This window comes from Mesoplodon densirostris, chromosome 9 (assembly GCF_025265405.1).
Source record: "Mesoplodon densirostris isolate mMesDen1 chromosome 9, mMesDen1 primary haplotype, whole genome shotgun sequence".
NCBI classification, from domain to species: Eukaryota; Metazoa; Chordata; class Mammalia; order Artiodactyla; family Ziphiidae; genus Mesoplodon; species Mesoplodon densirostris.
In genome coordinates, this window is record NC_082669.1 from 69661295 (window position 1) to 69684568 (window position 23274).

The 23274-nt window shown below is 37.3% G+C and overlaps 1 protein-coding gene across 8 annotated transcripts in view; it reads left to right on the forward strand.

Moving 5' to 3' along the window:
- The window catches only part of BBS9 (Bardet-Biedl syndrome 9), a 483985-nt gene that overhangs the window by 3656 nt on the left and 457055 nt on the right, over positions 1–23274 (forward strand). For 7 of the 8 annotated variants that reach the window (XM_060108887.1, XM_060108894.1, XM_060108892.1 and 4 more), the window contains 4 exons: positions 7089–7211; positions 14104–14254; positions 16973–17037; positions 22703–22816. In XM_060108887.1, the coding sequence (XP_059964870.1) occupies positions 7100–7211; positions 14104–14254; positions 16973–17037; positions 22703–22816 (442 nt within the window). In that variant the 5' untranslated portion in view covers positions 7089–7099. The remainder of the gene's footprint in view (positions 1–7088; positions 7212–14103; positions 14255–16972; positions 17038–22702; positions 22817–23274) is intronic. The other variant, XM_060108895.1, reaches the window with a different exon arrangement.

The following is a 23274-nucleotide window of genomic DNA, read 5'->3' on the forward strand; positions in this document are numbered from 1 at the left end:
GACCACAGCAGTTTCGATGAGCTGAGGTGATATTATTAGCATCTTCCTTTCCCAATCAATTCCTGCAATCGACTCCAGTTTCCTGGAGTTTTTTGTTTGTTTGTGTGTGTTTTGTTTTTTTTTTGGCATCTCACTTTTTTTTATTAAACATGCCGATTAAAAAAAATAAATTTACTTATTTTTGGCTGCGTTGGGTCTTCGTTGCTGCACACAGGCTTTCTCTAGGTTGTGGTGAGTGGGGGCTACTCTTCGTTGTGGTGCGTGGGTTTCTCATTGTGGTGGCTTCTCTTGTTGTGGGGGACAGGCTCCAGGCACACGGGCTTCAGCAGTTGTGGCACGTGGGCTCTAGAGCGCAGGTTCAGTAGTTGTGGCACAGGGGCTTAGTTTTTCTGCAGCATGTGGGATCTTCCTGGCCCAGGGATCGAACCTGTGTCCTCTGCATTGGCAGGTGGATTCTCAACCACTGCGCCACCAGGGAAGTCCCTCCATTTTGATTTTTAAATGCACTCTTTTCTTTAATGGTTAAAGCAGGTGTACAGTGCATGTTTGAGCAGATGTACAATGCCTGTTTGACAGGCCGTGAGACAGGCTGTTCTAGTTAGCATAAAGTTTACGTTAAATCATATATAAGCCAGAATGACTTCCCCATACCTCAATATGTGAACATTTCTTCCATCAAGTGTTTTTACAATGGAAGAGTTTTGGATTTTGTCAAATGCTTTTTCTGACTCTGTTGACATGATTAGGTGGGTTTTGATTTTTATTTTATTGCTTTGGTATATTTCCTTAATTAATTTTGGGTGTTAAACTAACATTGTATTCCTGGGGTAAATTGCACTTGGCCATGGTGTATAATTCCTTTAGTATATTGCTTGATTCACTTTGCTAGTGTTGTGTTGAGGATTTTTACATACATATTTGTAAGAGATATTGGTCTGTAGTTTTCTTTTCTTGTATTTGTCTAATTTTGGTATCAATGTACACTAGCTTCATAGAATGAGTTGGGAAGTGATCCCTCCTCTTTTATTTTTTGGAGAGGTTAGTGAACAATTGATGTTAATTAAAAAAATATATTTGGTAGAATTTACCATCTGAGCATAGTCTTTTCTTTTTTTCTTTTTTTTTTGAGCCTAGCTTTTTTTGTGTGTGTGGATAGTTTTTTGATTACTAATTCAATCTCTTTACTTGTTATAGGTTTATTTAGATTTTCAGTTTCTTCTGTAGTCAGCAACAGATAACTGGGAGCAGGACAAATAATGCTGATGTCCTGCCCTTCCTGGGAAAATAGTTCTCTGATTGGGAGCTGTGGGGAGAGGGTTCTTGGCTGTACCACTCTGGAGTGCAGTTTCCATCTTGCTGAGCTAGGAGTATGGAGAGGAGTGAGTCGTAGTTTAAATACTACAGACTCTTACTGTTCTTACAGAGTTTTAGATTTTTAATGTTTCTTTATTTGTTGTATGCTCTTAGGACAATTTCCAGAGACTTGAAACGGTTGTTTTAAAAAATAATTTTCAGTTTCACTGGGAAGTGGGCCAGTGGAGCTTCTCACATGTCACGCTGAAAAGTGGAATTCTCTGAAAACTTAAATTGCTTAGCATATGGTTATGGGAGAAATACCTATATTATCAAAAGATTTCGTCAGAGTTCCATTAGATATCAAGGTGCTCCAGTGTCTGTAAGACTTATATTTAAGAGCAAGTATAAAAGTGATTATATATAAACTTATTAGGAACACAACTGCTGTGTGCAAAGAGAAATTTTTTGTAGATGTGTTTTATTTGTTCAAGCCAAAGGATTAAGCTTTTTTTTTTTTTCTCAGAAAAACAGGGATATCCAGCAACCTTAAGTTGTTCAGACTTGCTATCAAATCCATCTTTGAAGCCAAAGTGGAAAAGAACTCCCCTTTGAAACCTTTTGCCTTGCAGCCTACGCTGTCATTTAAAAATACATCAATTTTTAGAAAAGGAAATTAATGATGTACAAATTGCACAAATGAGGGTTTGTGGTTTCTTAATTTCTTGGGAGTGAGCAGTGCACCTTCCTCTGCTTCTGCCTTTGAAATTGGAGAGAGAGGCACTGGGAAACATACTACTGACCATCAGCCCAAATTGTTGGTTTTCCTATCGTTCACTAGTTTTTCAAAGATGTAAGACCTTATTCAATAATTTATTGTCCAACATGGTAAACGTTAACACCTGGGTCATGGGGGAACCAGTATGCAGAATTTTGGCATAATGGAATTTATGCAGTTCTGCTATGTATTAACTTATGTTTTGCCCTGGTATGAAAGTAAGTTGGTCTGAAATGAAGCAGCTGTGGTCTTGTGAGGAAGAGCTATTTGTTGGACCTAGGTTTGAAATTAGCAACCCCTCCCCCAACCTTTTAAAAATTAAAACAAAGCGAAACAAACAAAAAAATCCCTCTACTGACCCATGCTTTTTCAGTGTTTTGGACATTAAATTGCAGGCAGTGACAGCCTAATAATACAAGGGTCTAGAGTAGGGACAGGGTATGCAGAAGCAAGTTTCTGCCATTAGCTGTGTGATTTAGGAGAGTCATTATAATCTACAGAATGAGAAGACCAGCTGATTGATGCATACCTTCTAGCTGTTGAAGCTCTTGATTTTAGAAGTGAGTCTTTTTTTCAGACTTTGGAAAGGTAACTAACTGGTGACAGAGGTCACAGGAAAAAGGAAGAGAAGTAGAGCATTGCTATAAGAAAACATCCACTTAGACTATCAGGTATCCATGCAACTAGTGCTTTTCAAATTTTAAGGTGCATGTGAATCACTTGGGGATCTTGTTTGGGGTGGGGCTGAGATTCTGCATTTCTCACAAGCACTTGGGTGATGCTGACCTGCTGGTCCAGGGACTACACTTTGGGTAGCAAGGAGCTAAACAGTCTAGGAAAGGAGGGCTTTCAGAAGCTAATGAAGTGGTAGGTGACTAAGGAGAAATTGATAGAGCAGGAGAAACAGGAAGGAAATAAATGTTGCCAGTGGTATTTTGTTACTGGGAATAGATATTAAATTTTATGGTAGAAGTCCATGAGAAATTAGTGCTTGATGTAGAACAGTTCCATTTACACACCATGTTGGAGAGTTAGTTTTTCATATTGGAGTGTTTTTCCCCCCATTATTCTAGCAAGCTGAAAAAAATTTGTTCAGTAACAAAAGTTTTTAAGGCCATTTTCACATAATAGCTATTTTCATCTGATGCAGTCGTGTGTTTATATTCAAACTACAGATACATGCACTTTTTCCCTTTCCTGATTATGCTTTTTATCCTTTTGAGTAATCATAGCTATGATGATGACTATAGTGCTGTGAGTCCTCCTAGTGAATCACTGAATGGTATTGAATTTGGGTAGTATTCTGCCCTGTGCTGCAAGAGAATGACGTACCTTCATTGCGGCAATCCAATGGTATGGCGTATTATAATCTTCCAATGTATCTCGAGTACATAATGAGAATATATGATATTTATTAAGTACTGTTACTTCCCTCTCAAATTAAAAAAATCCAATAAAAGTATAATAGGAGTGTTTATTACATTTTTGAATACTTGCTGTGAGATTGGAAGTTTAGTCATCTGGCAATTTATATGGTTACATAGTGCCATTATTAATAACAGCTGATGCAGATGTTTTTCAGAAACTTTCCCACATGTTAAAACTCATGATAAGTTTATTTACCTGCTATATATTTTTCCTTCACTTTCATCAACACCTTGCCTTTACCTGACTACTTTCCTTTTTAGCATAAAGAGAGGGCCTTAGATGGAGTTTTCTTTCTTTTCCCCCCATTGTTTGTTTCTTTAAACTTGTCACTTTGAAATGATTTATGTTCACAAAGAAGTTGCAAAAATAGTGGTTTCCTAATGATAAAGTACAATTATCAAAACCATTAAATTGACATTAGTACAATACTATAACTAAACTATAGATCTTATTTTGATCTATAGTTTTATGGATCAGGTTTTATATTACATGTGCTATTTTGGGGGGAGAAATATAGTTCTAAGAAATAAAATTTATCCCGTGAAACCACCACCAAAGTCAGGTTACAGAACTTTTTCATTACCTCAAAGAAATTCCTTTAAAGTCACAGCCTCTCTTAACCATGGTAACTACTGATCTGTTCTCCATCAGTTTAATTTTGTAATTTTGAAAATGTTATAGAAATGGAATTATTTAAAACGCAACCTTTTTGTAAATGAACTATACTCCAATGAAAATTTAAAAAAAAACTAGATAAGCAACAGGGATAAGTTGTATAGCACAGGGAATTATAGTCATTAACTTGTAATAACTTTTAATGGAGTTAAAATAATGGAGTTAAAATACTTAATCACTATGCCGTACACCTGAAACTCATATATATTGGAGCTCAACTGTACTTCAATAAAAAATAATGAAGTAAAGAAAAAAAACTGTAACCTTTGGGATTGGTAACCTGTTTTTTTAACTCAGCATAATGCCCTTGTGATCCGCCCAAGTTGTTGTTGCTTCATTTTAATTTTTTTTTTTTTTTTTTTTTTTTTTTTGCGGTATGCGGGCCTCTCACTGTTGTGGCCTCCCCCGTTGCGGAGCACAGGCTCCGGACGCGCAGGCTCCGGACGCGCAGGCTCAGCGGCCATGGCTCACGGGCCCAGCCGCTCCGCGGCATATGGGATCCTCCCAGACCGGGGCACGAACCCGTATCCCCTGCATCGGCAGGCGGACTCTCAACCACTTGCGCCACCAGGGAGGCCCCGTTGTTGCTTCATTTTAAAAAATTGCTGAGTTGTAGCTAATTCAAAAAAATACATGCACCCCAAAGTTCATAGCATCATTATTTACAATTGCCAAGATATGGAAGCAACCTAAATATCCATCAACAGATGAATAGATAAAGAAGATGCGGTATATATATACAATAGAATACTACTCAGCCATAAAAAAGAATGAAATTTTGCCATTTGCAGCAACATGGATGGACTTGGATGATATTATGCTAGATGAAATAAGTTAGACAGAGAAAGACAAATACTGTATGATATCACTTATATGTGGAATCTGAAAAATACAACAAACTACTGAATACAGCAAAAATGAAGCAGACTTACAGATATAGAGAACAAACTGGTGGATACCAGAAGGCAGAGGGGCAATATAGAAGGCAGAAGGGCAATATAGGGGTAGGAGATTCAAAAGCACAAACTATTACGTATAAAATAAGTTACAAGGATATTTTACAGCACAGGGAATATAGCAGTATTTTATAATAACTATAAATGGAGTGTAACCTTTAAAATTGTGAATCACTATATTGTACACCTGTGACATATAATATTGTACATTAACTATACATAAGTAAAAAACAAATAAATAAATAGCACTTTGCTTTTGGGGTCATTCATGGTTGTGTGCAGAGTTGCAAAAAATTTGAGTCACTTGATATGCATGTTCCCAGCTGATGTCACACACAGCGACTCTCTGCCTTCTTGCCTTCTTGTTTCAGCTCTTATACTATAAACAAGGATCCTTTTTGTAGTCTATTTAGTGCCATGTTTTCGACATCTCTGTGGTTTGGGTTTGTGTGTGTGTGTGTGTGTGTGTGTGTGTGTGATACTGCTGTTTAAAATTGTCCCCCAAAGTCATGCTGAAGTGCTGCCTAATGTTCCTAAGTGCAAGAAGGCTGTGACGTACCCTATGGAGAAAATACATGTAGTAGATAAGCTTCCTTCAGATATGAGTTATAGTGTTGGCCACTGAGTTCAATGTTAATGAACCAGCAATTATTAAATAAAGTATCTTTAAACAGAAACAAACAAAAAACAAAGTTATGTATTGATTGGTTGATGAAAATGTTGAAAATAGAGCTTGCACGACCCTAACCCTGTATTTCCTCTAGGAGCAATGGTTCAGTATTTGCTAATTCAATGTTTGCTGCAATCTTATAGAACAGCGTTTTTTTGAATAAAGAGAATTGACTGCATATCCTAACATTTAAATCAGTGTAGCATGAAGGAAAGCTTCATTTATGTTAGATAAACGAATTCTCATAGAATCCCAGGGTATGTGATGTTTGTATTGTAATTCAAAAGATCCAGTGGGCTTTCACATCCACCACATTCGTAAGTCAGTGGTATGGCTGGTATATCCTCATTTTAGTTGAGGAATCAAAGCGCAGAGAGGTTGTGTGGGTTGCCTGAGGACACACAGGTAATTAGTGGTATAAATAGACTTAAAACCCACTTTTTCTGGTTGTTTTTGGTGTGAATTTCCCTCTTCCATCTTCCTTTCTACAATTAGAAAGGGGAAATGGAGTGAATGCTTTTTGAGTACCTGTAATGTACCCCTTCCAGTGTTAGTCATTTGATGCATTTGATCTCATTTGCTCTTCTCAGCAACTCATTGTGAAAGCAGATGCTGCAGTCTTTTTTTTTTTTTTTTTTTTGTGGTACGCGGGCCTCTTACTGTTGTGGCCTCTCCCCTTGCGGAGCGCAGGCTCTGGAGCGCAGGCTCAGCGGCCATGGCTCACGGGCCTAGCCGCTCCGCGGCGTGTGGGATCCTCCTGGACCAGGGCACGAACCCATGTCCCCTGCATCAGCAGGCGGACTCTCAACCACTGCGCCACCAGGGAAGCCCCTGCTGCAGTCTTTTTAATGACCAAACTGAAGGGAAATTAGGTGTTATGCCTAGGAATTCTGTGCTAACTAGTTCTGGTAGAATTTGAATCTTGATCCTCCAAAGAATATGTTTGTTACTTTGTACAGTTGTCTACTAAATGTCCCAGAAGAGAGAATTGACCCAACATAAATGTATAATTTCTCAGCTTGACTTTCCAATGGCATTGCAAAATATCTGATTAATGTTTCCACTCACTTGGATTTGTGGTTTCACATATGTCCACAAAATACAAAAAATTAGAGTTAAATACAATGTTTTTTCTCAAAGTTGTCTAACTTTAGTTTGCTATGTATGCCTTAAGAGTTAATTAATTCAGAACAACAACAACAAAAAAGAGTTAATTCATAAATCATGGTGTGAAGTGGATTTTTTTTGTGAAGTGGATTTTTATTATAAATAAATGCTTTCTTTTTAGAGTGAACGAAAATGTCTTTATTTAAAGCCCGTGATTGGTGGTCTACTGTTCTGGGAGAAAAAGAAGAATTTGATCAAGGCTGTTTGTGTTTGGCTGATGTTGACAATACTGGAAATGGACAAGGTAAACAACTTATGACCAAGCATCTTGGAGCAAAGCATTTTATAGGGATGGAATAAAAATGACTTCTTTTTTTAAATATGTACTTTATAGAACTTAGGTGAACTGTCATGACTATGCCCTAATTTTTAAGGTAGTTTTCCTTATAAGTAATATTTAAGTAGCAGGGTGATAAATGTAGTTATTACTTATGTTTTGTTGTTTTTCTGGCTTGTGTTGATTCTGTCATATTATTTGCTGGAACTCAGAAAAATATTATAAGGCATGATTTAATTTGTTTTTATTTGTTGCAAAATCAGGTTTCATAGGGTAGAGCTGGTAAAATAGTTTGAATTTTGGACATTTTTCTTTTGTAGAAGCTGCAAGAAAAATTATATTCTTTTAAAATAGAATCTGAAAGCCATTTACCAGAATGGAGAAATTATGTTAGCTCTATTTGTTTGTAGAAAACAATTGTTAAATCATTGCTTTCATTTTTATATTTTGAAACTAGAAACAATATTCTATTTTATTCTTATATTATTTGCTCCTCTTTGCATCTTCGTATAAGTGGTCTTTAAAATATTTTAGTTCTGTATTATTGCTACTAGAAATTTATATTTGGTTTGAGTGATTTATAGTCATGAGCTTTTTTTTTGTAATTCAGATAGTCACTGGCCTCTTAAAAAGAAAACTTATTATAATAAGTTAATATATACATTATTATATTAATATAATAATATATATATATTATTATTATAATAATTTTTCTTTTGTTCATCGTATATAAACATTGTCCCCTTCCATTTTTCTTTATTCTATTTATCTTGCCTAAATGAAAACAGTAGAATTTGGGGGATAAAGTGAAAGGAGAAAATTATATTGGCAAAGAGTGGGAGGCACTAAACTGTTCTGAGCACCTACTAAATTGTTTCTAAGGAAAATCTGGGCCCTGCCCTCCTACTGATAGGAGAGGCGAAGGTCGTCTATTCATAAGGTGTCCTGAGCTGTTCTTCAAAGATTATCAACCCTGCCTCCTGCCCAACTGTTTGTTAAAATTTATGATTCCCCTATAATTTGGTAGCACAGAACAGTCATACCACAAAAACCTGCCAGAGAGAGACAATTTCCAACCCACCTCTGCCCAAACTATTTAAAGCTCAACTTGGTTGGAAACTATCCTTACAGATTATCTGAATAACATAGTGTTCACTCATCATTTCTATTCGAGCTCCTCACTGGGGTGCCACCAGTGGGTTACCAATACGCTGAGATGTTTCATCCCCCCTATTTACATCCAACTGTGAACAGCTTCCTCTGTCTTCCCAAGCATGCTATACAAAAATCATTCTCTGTGTGTGTGTGTTCCACATAGAAAAAAACCAGTGATCATTATTTCTCAAAGCCTGGACCACCTACATCGTAATATTCTGGGGTGATTATTATATATGAAGATTTTCTATCCCAGATGTACAAGATCTTCTAAGATCATATTCTCTGGTGGGGGGGGTAGATGGATTGGACGGGGCCTTAGGTATCTGCATTTTGACAAGCTCCAAAGTTGAATGGTGGCACACTAAAGTTTAAGAATGATTACTGTTGATCTTATGGAGTGGAAATTTAGTGAGAGCAGTTTCGGACATGCTCTGTTTGAAACAGAAGTGTCTGGTAGGCAGAATCGAGGTAGAGATTTGGGAGTGAGCAGTACGCTGGTTGTATTTGAAGCCCTGGGAATGGGTGCAAATGCACCGAGAGAGAAGATGGAACAAGAGGGAAGGAACCTTAGGACCATAACCTGGAGAATATGAGCATTAAGGGAGGAATTCTGGGACAGGTAGTCAGTAATAGATTCTGAGAAGGGCAGGCAGAGAGGCAGGAGAACCAGTTGGGCTGATACCTGGGAGGTTTAGTGACGTGAAGACTGATTTTTAAATTTCCATATTGTTTTGCAGCAAGTGGTTTGTTAGTATCCTTGGTGAGGGTGGATGAATGGGCACAATGGTAACAAAATCTAGATTTGCAGAGAGTGAAGGAGTTAGAGGTGGGGAAGACTGAGTGTTTATGGCCCTTTAAAGGAACAGCTATGAAGGGAAGAAGGGAGAATGATGACTGGGGACAATGTAGGGTAAAGAGAAATGGGAAAAATTCAGTGTGTAGCATAGAGGATATAATTGGTAAAGCAGGGATCCAGAGAAGACAGTTGGAGGTGGGATCAAGTACGCAGATGGAAGGGTTAACTTGAAACAGGTTTGAGAATTTTTTTCACTGTGATAGAAGGCAAGAAGGTAAGAATGGACATAGATGAAGAGAAGTTTGCAGGTCAGTTTGGGAAACTGAGACAATAATGCCAGTCGATCCCTACTTTCTCTGAAGTGATCAGAGAGTGAAAGGATAGTATTAGGCATCTTGAAATTGCTTTAGGTGAAGCTGACTTGATTCTTAGAAGAAGGATTCCTCGTTAATCTTGAGAGAATCTGAATGGTTCAGCTTAGATTACATGCTAACATATAACCTGGAGGGAGTGTTTATTACAAGAATCAGAGTTAAAAACACATTATATAAGGCAGACTAAAAAATAGTTCTTATATTTATCTTTTAGCTTCTCAGCATTTATACCTCACGTGGGGTAACTGTCCCTTGTACAACTGCACATACACATATTCTTACCCATCTGCCACGGGAGATAAGTGCGTGCACCTACTGCTTCAGAGGCTCTTGCAGGGAGCTCTGGCTCTTCAAATCTAGGATCTCTGGGTGTTATATCTTTCGTTTGTCATTCGGTCATGATCATGTTCCAATATTCTGCTTCCTCTAGAATAATTGGTACATACAATCTGTGTTCACAACCTAATATATAGTAGTTGAGGAAAAGAAAAAGAGAAGGAAAAACTTAAAAGTTAAGAAGAAGGAGTAGGAAAAATTGTATGGCAACTTGAAGAAGTCATGTTGGGAGCTACATCTTTTTGTTTTGCACTGGTCACCTGGCTGTGGTCTAGGCCTCTTCATTCCTGGGGGATCTAGAACACTGATGCTTGCCTAAAGAGGATTATAGTAATTCCATTTACTACTGATCCAGACAGTACAGGAAGGGCCCATGGGGATCCCTGGGTTTCACTCATATTTCTTTCAGCCCCATTCAGCCTTTATGAGATGGTGAGGTAGTCCTGGTTCCTGCAGATTGGATTGTGGGCGTACATGTAAAGGTATACTCCTGCTCCTGTCAGGTGAAAGCAAATCATTTCTGTTGGTCTCTGTGCATTGGAAAGGAGAAAATGCATTACTAAGCTTTAGAACTGTACTCAAGCAGATGGGATGTATTAGTTGGCTCCAAGAAAAAATAATTTGTGGAATAACAGAAGAATTTAGAGTTACCATTTAAGTTATACTGATCAACTCTATAAGACCCATTAATTAGACTTTGATATCAGCAAATCTGGTTATTAAACAGGGCTTTGATAGGAATTATCACATATTGCAAAGTTAAGTGTTTTGGAATTAAATTTTGGAAACCACCCCAAATCAGGCTTAGGAGTGGTATTGATTTTGATTTTCTCCCTGTTGGAGAGATGGAGTTCCACTGACTTCCATATAGTCCTTTCAATATAATATCCCTCACTCTGCATGTTAGAGAACCAAGTGGATACTCTACCGTTTTCTGCGGAAATACATTTCCTTTAAGCTCTCAGATGCTGGGTGAGAAATCATAGGTTGGCTTTGCTTTCCCACTGGGTGAACTAAGTTAGGAAGTTCAGTTATCATGGGATCTCCATAATTGGCAACAACAGTATCTTCCTGGGCTTCCAGAATTAGCATTAATTTAGAGCCAATATTCAAGTGTTCTCATAAAGGTTGGGTATATACCTTTCCTCAGTACACTTGGATAAATGACTACTGGTCCAATAGGGAAGAATCTGAGGAAACTTCATATTAGGCATGGGTGGTGTTACAGCAGTCTATACATAACCTTGTCTTTGTTCAAGTGACTCTGAGTCTATAAATTGACTTAAGTATGGGGATCAGTGCTATGCCATGACTGTCTAATATGGTGGCTTGAGTTAGTCCTCTTTTCCATAGACCTGGATTACTTTTGGTTATAGACTTCAGAAAAGGCCTTATTTTGATAAACACACTATAGTACATTGTTACAATTAAATACTACTCAATAACAAAAAGAAATGAATCACTGGGAAAAAGGGCCTTAATGCGTTGCCTGCTTGTTCCATTCCTGGGGATCCCACATTCATTAATTATAGCTTGTAAACTGTGATAGTTAGACTGTTACCTGAGATCTGGTTACTATAATAGTCCCGCTGTCTATTTTAATAATCATACATACACATTTTAATCTAGGGGTTAAATTGTCACCACGTGGACTTGGCCATCCTGGTTTCCTCTTATCCCTGAGGATAGGGCTTTGTTGAAGTTGAGTCCCATTCTTTCTGATCAATGTCTTTACTTTTATACAAGAAACCTGGAGAGACTGTGAACTCATTTGTCACTGCAATTTAAAACCTATAGAGTTAATTCCTGAACTAGATTCTTAGGGGTTAAGCCCCCTGCTAAAAGAGGTAAGAAATTCTGCAGACTCCCAAAGACCTTGAGTTTTATTCTTTACCCTGAGATGAGAATTTTGAGATTTAAACCTATTATTCTCTTACTTTAAATTATCCAGTGCCCTTAGAAAAAGCCATCTTATGTATGGTTTGGCATTCCTCCTTCCTGTTCATTTGCAGCAGCTGTTCAATTCACTAGAGTGTCACCTGCAATGGGCACAGTGTTCCAGATGCTTGGAGGTGTTAACTTGATTAACTGTTCTGTCACTGTGTACAATGTTATTTAACCCCACCTAGAATATGAACAGGAGTTTTAATGCTTTGTGCCCAAACTTAGCTCAACACCCAATTTCCAAATATCCCTGCAGGAATTGGTGTCTGTAGTTTATTCACTGGTGCTAATCTGTGTATCAATTAACATCTTATTTTATTTTTTTGCCACAAAGTGACAGGAAACAATTATGATAAATGTAAATAAAAGAGAGATTGGAATGAGAGTGACATAGCTCTCCTGAATGCAGGAAGAGTTCATTTGGCCAAGCCTTAGTCAGAGACAGGAACCAGTATGTTTCCAGAGACCTTGTAGACCTCTGAGGCTGCCATCAGATCACCTAGCACCAGATTCATTTTTTTTTAATTGAAGTATAGTTGATTTACAATGTTGTGTTAATTTCTGCTGTACAGCAAAGTGATTCAGCTATATAAATATGTATATATATGTGTGTATGTGTATATATATACATATATATATATACATTCTTTTTCATATTCTTTTCCATTATGGTTTATCACAGGGTATTGAATACTGTTCCCTGTGCTATAGAGTCGGACCTTGTTGTTTATCCATTCTATATATAATAGTTTGCATCTGCTAGTCCTAAACTCCCAATTCATCCCTCCCCCATTCCTCCTCCCCCTTGGCAACCACAAGTCTCTTTTGTAAATAAGTTCGTTTGTGTCATATTTTATATTCCACATATCAATGATATCATATGGTATTTGTCTTCACTTAGTATGATAATCTCTAGGTCCATCCATGTTGCTGCAGATGGCATTAATCCATTCTTTTTTATGGCTAAGTAGTAGTCCATTGTATATATGTACCACATCTTCTTTATCCATTCATCTGTTGATGAACATTTAGGTTGTTTCCATGTCTTGGCTATTTTGAATAGTAGCACCAGATTCTTAATGACATGTGTGTCTCTATTCAGGATTGAAATTCCTAGGATAGTACCTCTCTCATAGGGTTATTATGAGGATTTAATGAGTTAGTATATATAAGTTACTTAGACCATTGCCTGGCACCTAATAAACTCTCAATAAATAAGTGTGTAGAACTCCTTTTAAGCTGATAGAAAAAATGTCAATGTATTCTACTAATCCAGGGATTTCAAACAACCCAAAGTATTAGTTTCCTAGGAATGCCATAACAAAGTACCACAAATTGGCTGGCATAAAACAACAAATTTATTCTGTCACAGTTCTGGAGACTAGAAGTCCAAAATCAGGGTGTTGGCAGTACTATGCTACCTCTGAAGCCTCTAGGATCCTTCTTTGCCGCTTTCAGTTTCTGATAGTGCCAGGCATTCTTTGGCTTGTAGATGTATCACTCCAATCTCTGCCTCCGTTGTCACATGATCATCTTCTCCTTGCTTGTCTCTATGTCTTCACGTGGCATTCTCCTCTCCCCACCCCTGTCTCTGTTTTCTCTTCTTATAAGGATACTAACTGAGTCCTATCACTTACCTAATTGAGCGTGACCTCATCGTAACTTGATTACATCTGCAAAGACCCTGTTTCCAAATAAAGTCACAGGTACTGGGGGTTAGGACTTCAACATATATCTTTTTTGGGGACACAATTCAACCCATAATACCTATCCTACCATTTCCTCCTTTTGTACCCAAGACTAGAAACTGTAAATCAGAGCACTCTGTCTGATAATGCCTCAGTGTTTTTACACTGAGTTAATACGGTGTTTTCAACAGCCAAAACCAGGTGTAGAATTGACACTCTATGATGAAATCAGCTTACAACCTGATACTGGTCCTTTGTTAAAAGAGCTTGCTTTGACTGTGTTCAGTTATGGCTACGACCCCAAATCAAGGCTTAAGAAAAATGTAATATGTTAGTACATTTGAATATTGGTGATGTAAAGCTATTTTTGAAAAGCTATGTGTTATTAAGATAAGTTCACTTTAATTACATATTCTATTGGCAGATTGGTTTTTGTATATGAAGCAAAACTGGATTCTTTTAATTTTTAGATTTCTCTTTTAGGCACTGGAAATTTTATTTCTAAAAAAATTCTGTTGCTAATGTTTGTTTCTTTCTATATCTTTAAAAAAATATCTTTACAGATAAAGTAATTGTGGGTAGCTTTATGGGATACCTGAGGATCTTTAATCCTCATCCTGTAAAAACAGGAGATGGAGCTCAAGCTGAAGATTTGCTTCTAGAAGTGCATCTACGAGATCCAATACTGCAAGTGGAAGTAGGAAAGTTTGTTTCGTAAGTACAGCCCACCAATTCCGATGTTTTATCTTAATACTTGGAGTATGTCAATCCCTTACTATGTCACTTTTGTGGATGCTTCAAAAAAAAACTATCTATGAATTAAATACATTTCCTGTATATTGTCACCTAGGTGGTTCTTATGTACTGAACATTTTAAAATTTGGAAACCTGTGCATTTAAGATAGAATAATTTAGGACTTTTTTATAGTAACAAACCTAAGATGCCTGATGTGTCAGAAGCTTAAAGGAAAAGAGATAAGCTTTTGAAAAATAATCAGACAAAGAAATAGAAAGTATTCACCACTTAAAGCACTAATTGTCCAGTTTTAAACAAACTAATTGTTTGTTTAAAAAAATTAGACATCATAGCAGTTATGTGATTTGGTGCATAACTTTGAAGCTTTGAAACGAATTACTTATTTGGGGTAGAGAGGTCCTTAGTTTCTTAAAGGAAGACAGCTCACCCCACAAAGTAAGTCTTTGGTTCAAAGTACGTTATTTTTAAACCTAATTTATTTTAGAACACCGTTTATTATTTTGCATTTTGTGTAATACGTCTGCTTTTTATTTACTGATGATATTGCTGATTTTATCTTATTTTCATACATGAATTCTCTTAAAATTAAGCCTGTATTTCTTAATCATTTATAAAAGTATCTATTGTGAAGTGTTATGTAGACAGAGGTGGCCTTGTTTTCCCGTACCTTCTCTTTTTGAGCGCCCTTTTGCTGTCTTAAGTCTGGGAGTGCCCTGAGCGCTAGATTTTGGCTCACTCCAGTTGCACATCGTGATTTATCGGCCCCAGGTTCCACTTGTTCAGGGCCCTGACTCCTACTAGAAAAACCTGAAAGACTGCTCCCGAGCATTAACCCTCTTCTGGTAACACGATTCATTCTGATGGGAAGCTGCTTCGTGGATACTATAGGCCAGGACATGAGGTGGGACTTTTATGCCCTGTGACAGGCTGGATCAGGATTTTATGATTGACATGGCTGGTAAATATCTACTCCATCTAAAAGCTGATGATGATTAGGTGCCCATTGTGTACCTAGCACATATTAAACATGATGGATTTATAAAGTAAGGAGACAAAAGAATTCTTGCCTCTAAAAAGCATTTTTACCTTTTCATTTTTAAAAAAAGTGGAATGCTGTCACAATCATTCTACACAGTAGTGTGGCTTTCACCTATGTGATCACTTGTTGGAAGGGAGGAGGTGAACATTAATGATACTGTACTAGTATTAATCGGCTAGTACTATCTCATTAATCTTATCTGTAAGATGTGATCTGCATTTAGAGATAAGGAAACTGGCTAGAGCTCAGAGCTTTAGATTACACAGCCAGCCTTCAGGCCCAGGTCTGTCTGACTCCATTCTTTACTGTCTTTCCATGACATCATGTTCTTTTCCTGTGCATGATGGAAAAGTTGTTTTGAGTGTTACAGGGTACATATAAAAATCTTTGAAGGTGGTCTTGATTAGGTGATAGTTGTGTATATTTTCATTTTCTGGTAGTAGAGTGAGTTGGTGAGTATTTATATATTCACTGTAACAATGTTTTGCAGGTATTATCTAATATAATTCTTGTTTTATAAATGAGAAACTCACACTCTGAAAGATTAAATGATCACAGAAATATCAAAGTGCAGAGTCAAGACCCCAATCTAGGTCTTCAGACTTCAATTATAGTCCTTTCAGTTTAGAACACAGTCTGAATCAGAGGTCGAACATCAGAGGCCTGCTTACATATTAGTTTTAAATTTAAAAGAATTGCCAACATTTAGGAACGAGAAATTTTCACATAAAATCCCTGCATTCTGGCTTTTCTTGAAAAAAATATGGAGATCTGGCCACAAGCCCGGAGCTAAGTAGTCATTGCCTCCTTTAGTCTGGCCCTAGTCTCCAATTGATCGCAGCCATTTACACCCTTTATTCACTTATATCTTCTGACTTGACCCTTGAAGACTTTGAATTTGGGATTTCTAGATTGTGCCTTGTCTCTGGAAACCACTTGATAGGGGCTGGGAAGTGTAGTGGTGACAGTGGCCATTTATTTCTATTTGAGATTTAGACCAAACTGAAATATTTTCAATATCTTTAGTATAATTTCAGACCTCCATGTGATATATGCCTTTTGCCAATGATAATTAGCATTCTGTAGTGCTTTATACTTTACAAGGTGCTTTCACGTGATTTTTATTTCATTTAGTTTAAACCTCTTATTTTCCAAAAGGGGAAATAGGCTTCGAGAGTGTAAGTCACTTGCTCAAGCCAGAACCAGAGCATGGGTCTCCCCCTCCACACACACCCTGTGGCTTGTGGGATCTTAGTTCCCTAACCAGGGATCGTACCCGCACCCACTGCAATGGAAACGTGAAGTCGTAGCGACTGAACTGCCAGGGAAGTCCCACGTGGATCTCCTTATTGTGAAAGAGCACTTGTGAAGGCGCCTCCGATATGACTTTTGCTGGGAGACTCCCTTGGCTTCAATGTGAAGGCAGCTCCTTGAGGCAGAGTCCTTGGGCCTCTGGTTTTGCCAAACTGGGTGCTTGTTGTTCAATTTATTTTTCAGCTTTGAATGTGATCTAGTGAATTATTTAGTTCACTCATGATAGGTTATGGTTAAAATCTCGTTTTAAACTTGTTTTGTCATTTTTTGGGTTACATCTGAAACTAGTATTTAAACTTTTAAAACTTTCCCTGTTTTTCAGAGGTACTGAAATGCTTCATTTGGCTGTGTTGCATTCTAGAAAACTATGTGTCTACTCTGTCTCAGGTAAGAAACATTTTTTTCTAATGTAGAATTTGTACTAAAATCTGGACTTCTTAATATTATGTAAGAATAGTTAATATTGACTCAGTTGAAGGTTTTCTTATCTTGGTTAGCATTTTCCCATTGTTCATTTATTCTTTCAGGTACAAAGGCTATTACATTTTCTTGGTTTGCTATTTCCATGCATACTTAAATTTCTATCACTGTAGAGGGTTCCTTGGAATCTCCTTCCTCTGAGGAATTGTGTGCAGGATTGCCTATGACTAATAGAGGCCAATTCTGGGTACTTAGGACACTTGAGTCTTAAGAAATGTTCAACAGCAACAGCAAAATTCATTAGATGCTGAGTCATGGTGGTTTAAAGTACATTTTCTTTGGTGAACCTCAAGTATTTCTCTTTACAGTTCCAATTTCTTGGCTTTGGTTGTCTTCACTCAACCAGACCTTAAGGCATTTATTTGAGACTTAATTAGGTTTCATTCCCTGACATGGTACTGTGGGTACAAGTATGAAAGTTAATTGCATTTTGGTTTCAGCATTTTGGCCCTTATTAAATATGGAAAGGTAACTTACAAATTTTGTTTCAGTTATTAGATAAATTTTAGTCCAAGTTGACAGTTATTTTTATGATGTGCAATATGGGGGAATCTTTTAACGGGTACAATAAAGCTGAGTGTCTGTGGACCTATTGCTTATACAAAAGATACTCTCTTTCGGAATTTGTTGTAAATATTAGCTTCTAGGATTTGGATTTCTCACACTCATTTTCTTGATTTGGGCTTTCTTTGTATTTTGCCTTCAATTTGAGTCATGATTCATATTTACTGTCACTGAGCTGGATTTTTTTCTTTTTTTTATAAATTTATTTTATTTTTGGCTGCTTTGGGTCTTCATTGCTGTGCGCGGGCTTTCTCTAGTTGTGGTGAGCGGGGGCTGCTCTTTGTTGCGGTGCACGGGTTCCCATTGTGGTGGCTTCTCTTGTTGCGGAGCACAGGCTCTATGCAGGGGCTTCAGTAGTTGTGGTGTGTGGGCTCAGTAGTTGTGGCTCGTGGGCTCTAGAGCGCAGGCTCAGTAGTTGTGGTTCACGGGCTTAGTTGCTCCGCAGCATGTGGGATCCTCCCTGACCAGGGATCCTCCCAACCCATGTTCCCTGCATTGGCAGGCGGATTCCCAACCACTGCACCACCAGGGAAGTCCCAGAGCTGGGTATTCTTAAGCCATCTCTTTTGGGGGCAAAGATCTATTAGATTTTGAAGGCAGCCTTGATATATGGTGTGTGGTAGGCATACTTGTTGAATGAATGAATGAACTTATTTCTAGGTAATGCTGAGGCAATTGGTAGTGGCTATTTATTACTCTCTGTATGTTATTTTCTTCTTTCTCTTTTCCTTCTCTGTTACCACTATCATTTTCTTTTCCGTTCCCATTCTATTTATATTAGAGGCCTGGTAAAGTACCTCTTACTGTCATTGCTAAATACTCTTATTGGTTTCATGGTAAAAGATGTTGTTCCTCCTAGTGGTAGGGCAGATATTTAGTGTTCCAGAGTAAATGGAGAAGGTATGATATAGGCTACTTTATTGCAGGCATCTAGTTGTTCCTCTGTTTTCCATCATAAGCCTGTTAACTTCGAGTGATATTTTATTAACAGGTATGGAGGAGGAGAACTTGCCCACAGTAACTCTTGAATACTGCTTGGGGTACTGGTCCCTTCTAGAGGCTCCATGGGGGCTCTAAGAGGGCAGGAGAGGGACACATCCTAAAATCTAGAAATTAGGTTAGACTCTTGGCCTTCCCTGGTCCCGTTTGAACGATGGCTCAGAAAGCCAGAAGTCTCTAGAGTTCCACTGGGATGTAGGGCATAGACTAGGGATGAAATGTGTGTTTATCAAAAAGGCTAGTGAAAGAAACTGGCATGTTTGGTTACAACTTGTTTATGGGACATTGGTATCCTCCTTCAAATTAGTGTTGAAAATGAAAGTTATTTGTTACGGGAATGGCGATTTTACTGCTCTTGTAGTCTTTCTATTCATTTACAAGCTTTGTATTCTCTGGGGATGAGGAGTTGTCCAAACTACATCCCCTTACACTCCACCTCATTTTCCTTCTCTGTCTCTCATTTCTTCAGCTTCCTATGTTGTTCGTAGCCTGACAATTTGATATTTTTCCTGGCTTGGCTTAAATTGAGAAGCAGAGAAGTTAATGTTTTTGTTCTCTTGAATAGGTTTCTTGAGGTACCAGACTGAACTTTTACCTAGCTTTTACTATAACAGGGGAAACGCAAACACTTTCTAGTTTAAGTGAAACCACTGGTGTCAGCAGATGAAAGGTGTGAGCCGACCCTGACATCCTTAACCCCGACTGCCCCTTCCCCAAATGTTTTCTGGTTTCTTTTGTGCGCTAATGTGCTCCTAAAAAATATTTGAGGCAAATTAGAGGAGACCTCCTGGATATAGCAAACAACTCTTAATAATCAGAGGCTAGTGTGCTGACTTTTTTTGGGGGGGGGTGATATGTCATTAAATGCAGGCTTAATATAGAGAAACAGCAGGGTCTTGCTGACCTGAACTTAGCCCATCTTATCATACTCTGGTAAAGGAAAAGCATCACATGGCATCTCAGATTCCTTCCTGATGGGCCTCAGTTTCTGAGTAAATGGTTACAGATGTGTGAGCTTAAGCCATACTGATTATGTTCTTTTAAATATTCTTTTCTAAAAATTTTGTACTTACTAAGCATTTGACATATTTATAGAATTTTAATATTTGCCGTGAGAGGGCAAAAAGATGTCTCTTTACTTTTGACAGGGTTATATAATCTAATTTGGTTATTTAATACAATGAACCTTTTAACTTACTCTGTAATGGCTTTTATTTCATTTAACATCATTAGATTTCTAAAATTACACCAAAACCTGTTTTCAAGGTGACCTTTGATTGTCCAGAGAATTATTTTGTTTAAATTAGATCTTGTTTAAATAAGACCATCAGCATAAATGTTCTAATATCCATTTACTTTCTAGTTGATGAAACTTTATATTAACTTTAGCTATATATAGACTATTATTATAGATATACATTTACTGTATTCAGTCTCTATATTCAAGGACAAAACCTATGTAAGTAATTTTAATCTTACGTCATCAATGCTCCTCTAGAAAACAAGTGATCAGAGTTTTTAGGTTTTCAGGTACTACCTTTATTCCAAGTTAGTACTGAAGGAAGATAAATTGTCTTTTGTTCTCCATAGGTGCACTATTACATTTTAAAGTGCTATCACTTGAAATTTAAAAACTTACCAATGCATTTGCAGCTTTTTCAAGACATAGATCCTAATGTCATTTCATGCAAGTTTGTTTAAATATTGACTGCTGACCCTTGTGTTCACTGACCTTTTGGCTAGCAGGCATGCGTAAGTGCATTCCTTACTCGGAGGGGTCCATCTGGTTTTAGGTGCAGAATGAAATTTGGAATTTCAGTAGGGACAAACCAAAAGTTTCTTGGATCTTTTTTTTTCTGGTTTCTTAGAGGATAGAACTGTCCTTAGGTCAATGCTGTGAGTTATGTTTTTAGAGTTTTTGTTTTTTGTTTTTGCCCGTGTGGCTGGTATGGTTGTGATTACCACCAGTTTCTCTGGACCTTACTGATTTTACTACCATTTAGGTTCCAGAAAGCTTTCATCTCCTATATCAGGGTTAGCTGGCAAATTTGAGTCTTTCTCTTTGTTTTTTTACTATATTGGTATGTGAGTTGTTAGCATTTTCAGGGGCATAGATCTGAGTAGAAGTGGTTCTCCTCCAAGAAATCCTTGCCTGTTAGTTTTTCTCTTTCAACCCTCCACCTTCCAAATGAGGAAGAGAAAGCCAGGGAGAGAAAGGTGGAGGTGAAAATAACATATATATATTATACTGAAGTATAGTTGATTTACAATGTTGTGTTAATTTCTGCTGTACAGCAAAGTGATTCAGTTATCTATCTATCTATCTATCTATACACACACACATTCTTTTTTTATATTCTTTTCCATTATGGTTTATCACAGGATATTGAATATAGTTCCCTGTGCTATACAGTAGGACCTTGTTGTTTATCCATTCTATATATAATAGTTTGCATCTGTTAACCCCAAACTCCCAGTTCATCCATCCCCAGGAAATAACATATTTTTGATGCTGCTTTTTTTTTTTTTTTAATTTTGGAAATTGTCATTGGCTTACTAGGTTCCCTGAAAGTTGTTAAATGATAGACAACCAGGTACCAGGATATATAGTGCTGGCTCTGAAGACCTAGTTTGAGTACTGTGTACTTTATCAGCTTTGTGATTTTGGGGGAAATTTATTGAATTTTTTTTTAAACTTAAGGTGCCTCAGTTGTAAAGTGGAAGTAGAAATACTTCTTACAACCTCCGTGTACATTGGTGAATCCTTCTGGACAAAAAACAACAAATAAATGCACATGTATAAATATGTATATACATACATACATACAAACATATATTTAGATTTTTTAAAAATAAATTTATTATTATTATTATTTATTTATTTTTGGCTGTTTTGGGTCTTTGTTACTGTGCGCAGGCTTTCTTCAGTAGTTGTGGCACATGGGCTCAGTAGTTGTAGCTTGTGGGCTCTAGAGCACAGGCTCAGTAGTTGTGGCACATGGGCTTCGTTGCTCCGCGGCATGTGGGATCTTCCCAGGCCAGGGCTCGAACCTGTGTCCCTTGCATTGGCAGGCAGATTCTTAACCACTGTGCCACCAGGGAAGCCCCTATATTTAGATTGTTTTAATCATCTAATATTATCCAGTTTGGGACTATTTCATTTGCTTTGTGATATTTTAAGTTTTTCTTCTAACTTTTGCATTTTTGAACGAATGACAGAGATGCTTCTTAATGGAAAATGTTACATTTGGAATCATTTTTCTTTCTAACACCTCTTTTAATCATAATGTTCTTGCCTGATCACTAGGATATAGCTCTAACTGCATATACTCTAGAAAGCCTAACAACTAGAGAGTAAAATGTGGATAAAGAATCTTTTCTCATTTGGAATGAACTACAAAGTGATTGTAGCACATATGATCTACTAAATGCAGGGAAAGTATTTTTCTTTGCTTTGAAGGAGATTCTTCTTGGCAGACTTCAAAGAAAACATATTGTCCTATTTACTCGCTGAGAGAAGCTTTAGATCTCTCTATTAAATTAGAACATAATGTATTAGGGGCTTGAATATTTTGAGAGTTGGGACAGAAAATTGAATTGCTTGAAAGTGTGGGGAATTTTTTTCTTAGACACTTTGATTCATGTCTTTGGTCTATCATTGTTATAAATGCAGGGAACTTAACCTCATTTATTTCAGAACTGAAATTGGAGGATTTTGTTGTTGTTTAAATAATTACACTTTACTCAGACATAATGGACATAGATAACAAAATGTCACCCAGGGTAGTATTTCATCTATTGGTATAATCTAGCTGAGACTTAAATTGTTTTAACTGTGCTGGCATTCTGTGTCATCAGTATGCTAATTGTTCATAATACTCATGTTTTAGTGCTTTGCTATTTTAAATTTCACTGAAATTGAATTACTTGGAATTGGTAAGAGGATGAGAAGATATTAATATGTTTTAATGTAAACAAATACAAAGCAGTCTTTTTTTTTTATTTTTAGGAAGCTTGGGTAATGTGGAACATGGGACCCAGTATCAGATCAAATTGATGTATGAACATAATCTTCAGAGAACAGCCTGCAATATGACTTATGGATCATTTGGTGGTGTAAAAGGTAATTTGCATTTAATCATGAGTGTGCTATTGTAAGGACCAGAATATTTGGCCATATAAAAATGGAGAATTGTGTGGTATGAATCTTAGAGAGAGTTAAACATTTTATTGAAACCTTTATATTCAAATACTTGGGCAAAGTAATAAAAAAAGAAAACTTTAAACATTGAATGTGTTTGATTTTCATATAACCAGCACTTTTTATGTGGTCTACAGAGACATTTCTAAAACTGTCTTTTCTTTACATTTTGTCTTTTATAACGTGAGCTGACTGAAATTGAGCTTTTCTGTGGTGGAACTGTGTGCCTGCCTCTCTCAGTGGAAGAAGGGGTTGATCTCTTCACTGATGGGGGTCCCCGCTCTACTTAGGCAGGGTATAGGCAGGGTGAAGCTGTAGACCCCTGTCTCCACCTAATCCACCTCCAGGGCCACTGTACAGGGTTGTGCGGATTGTTTCTA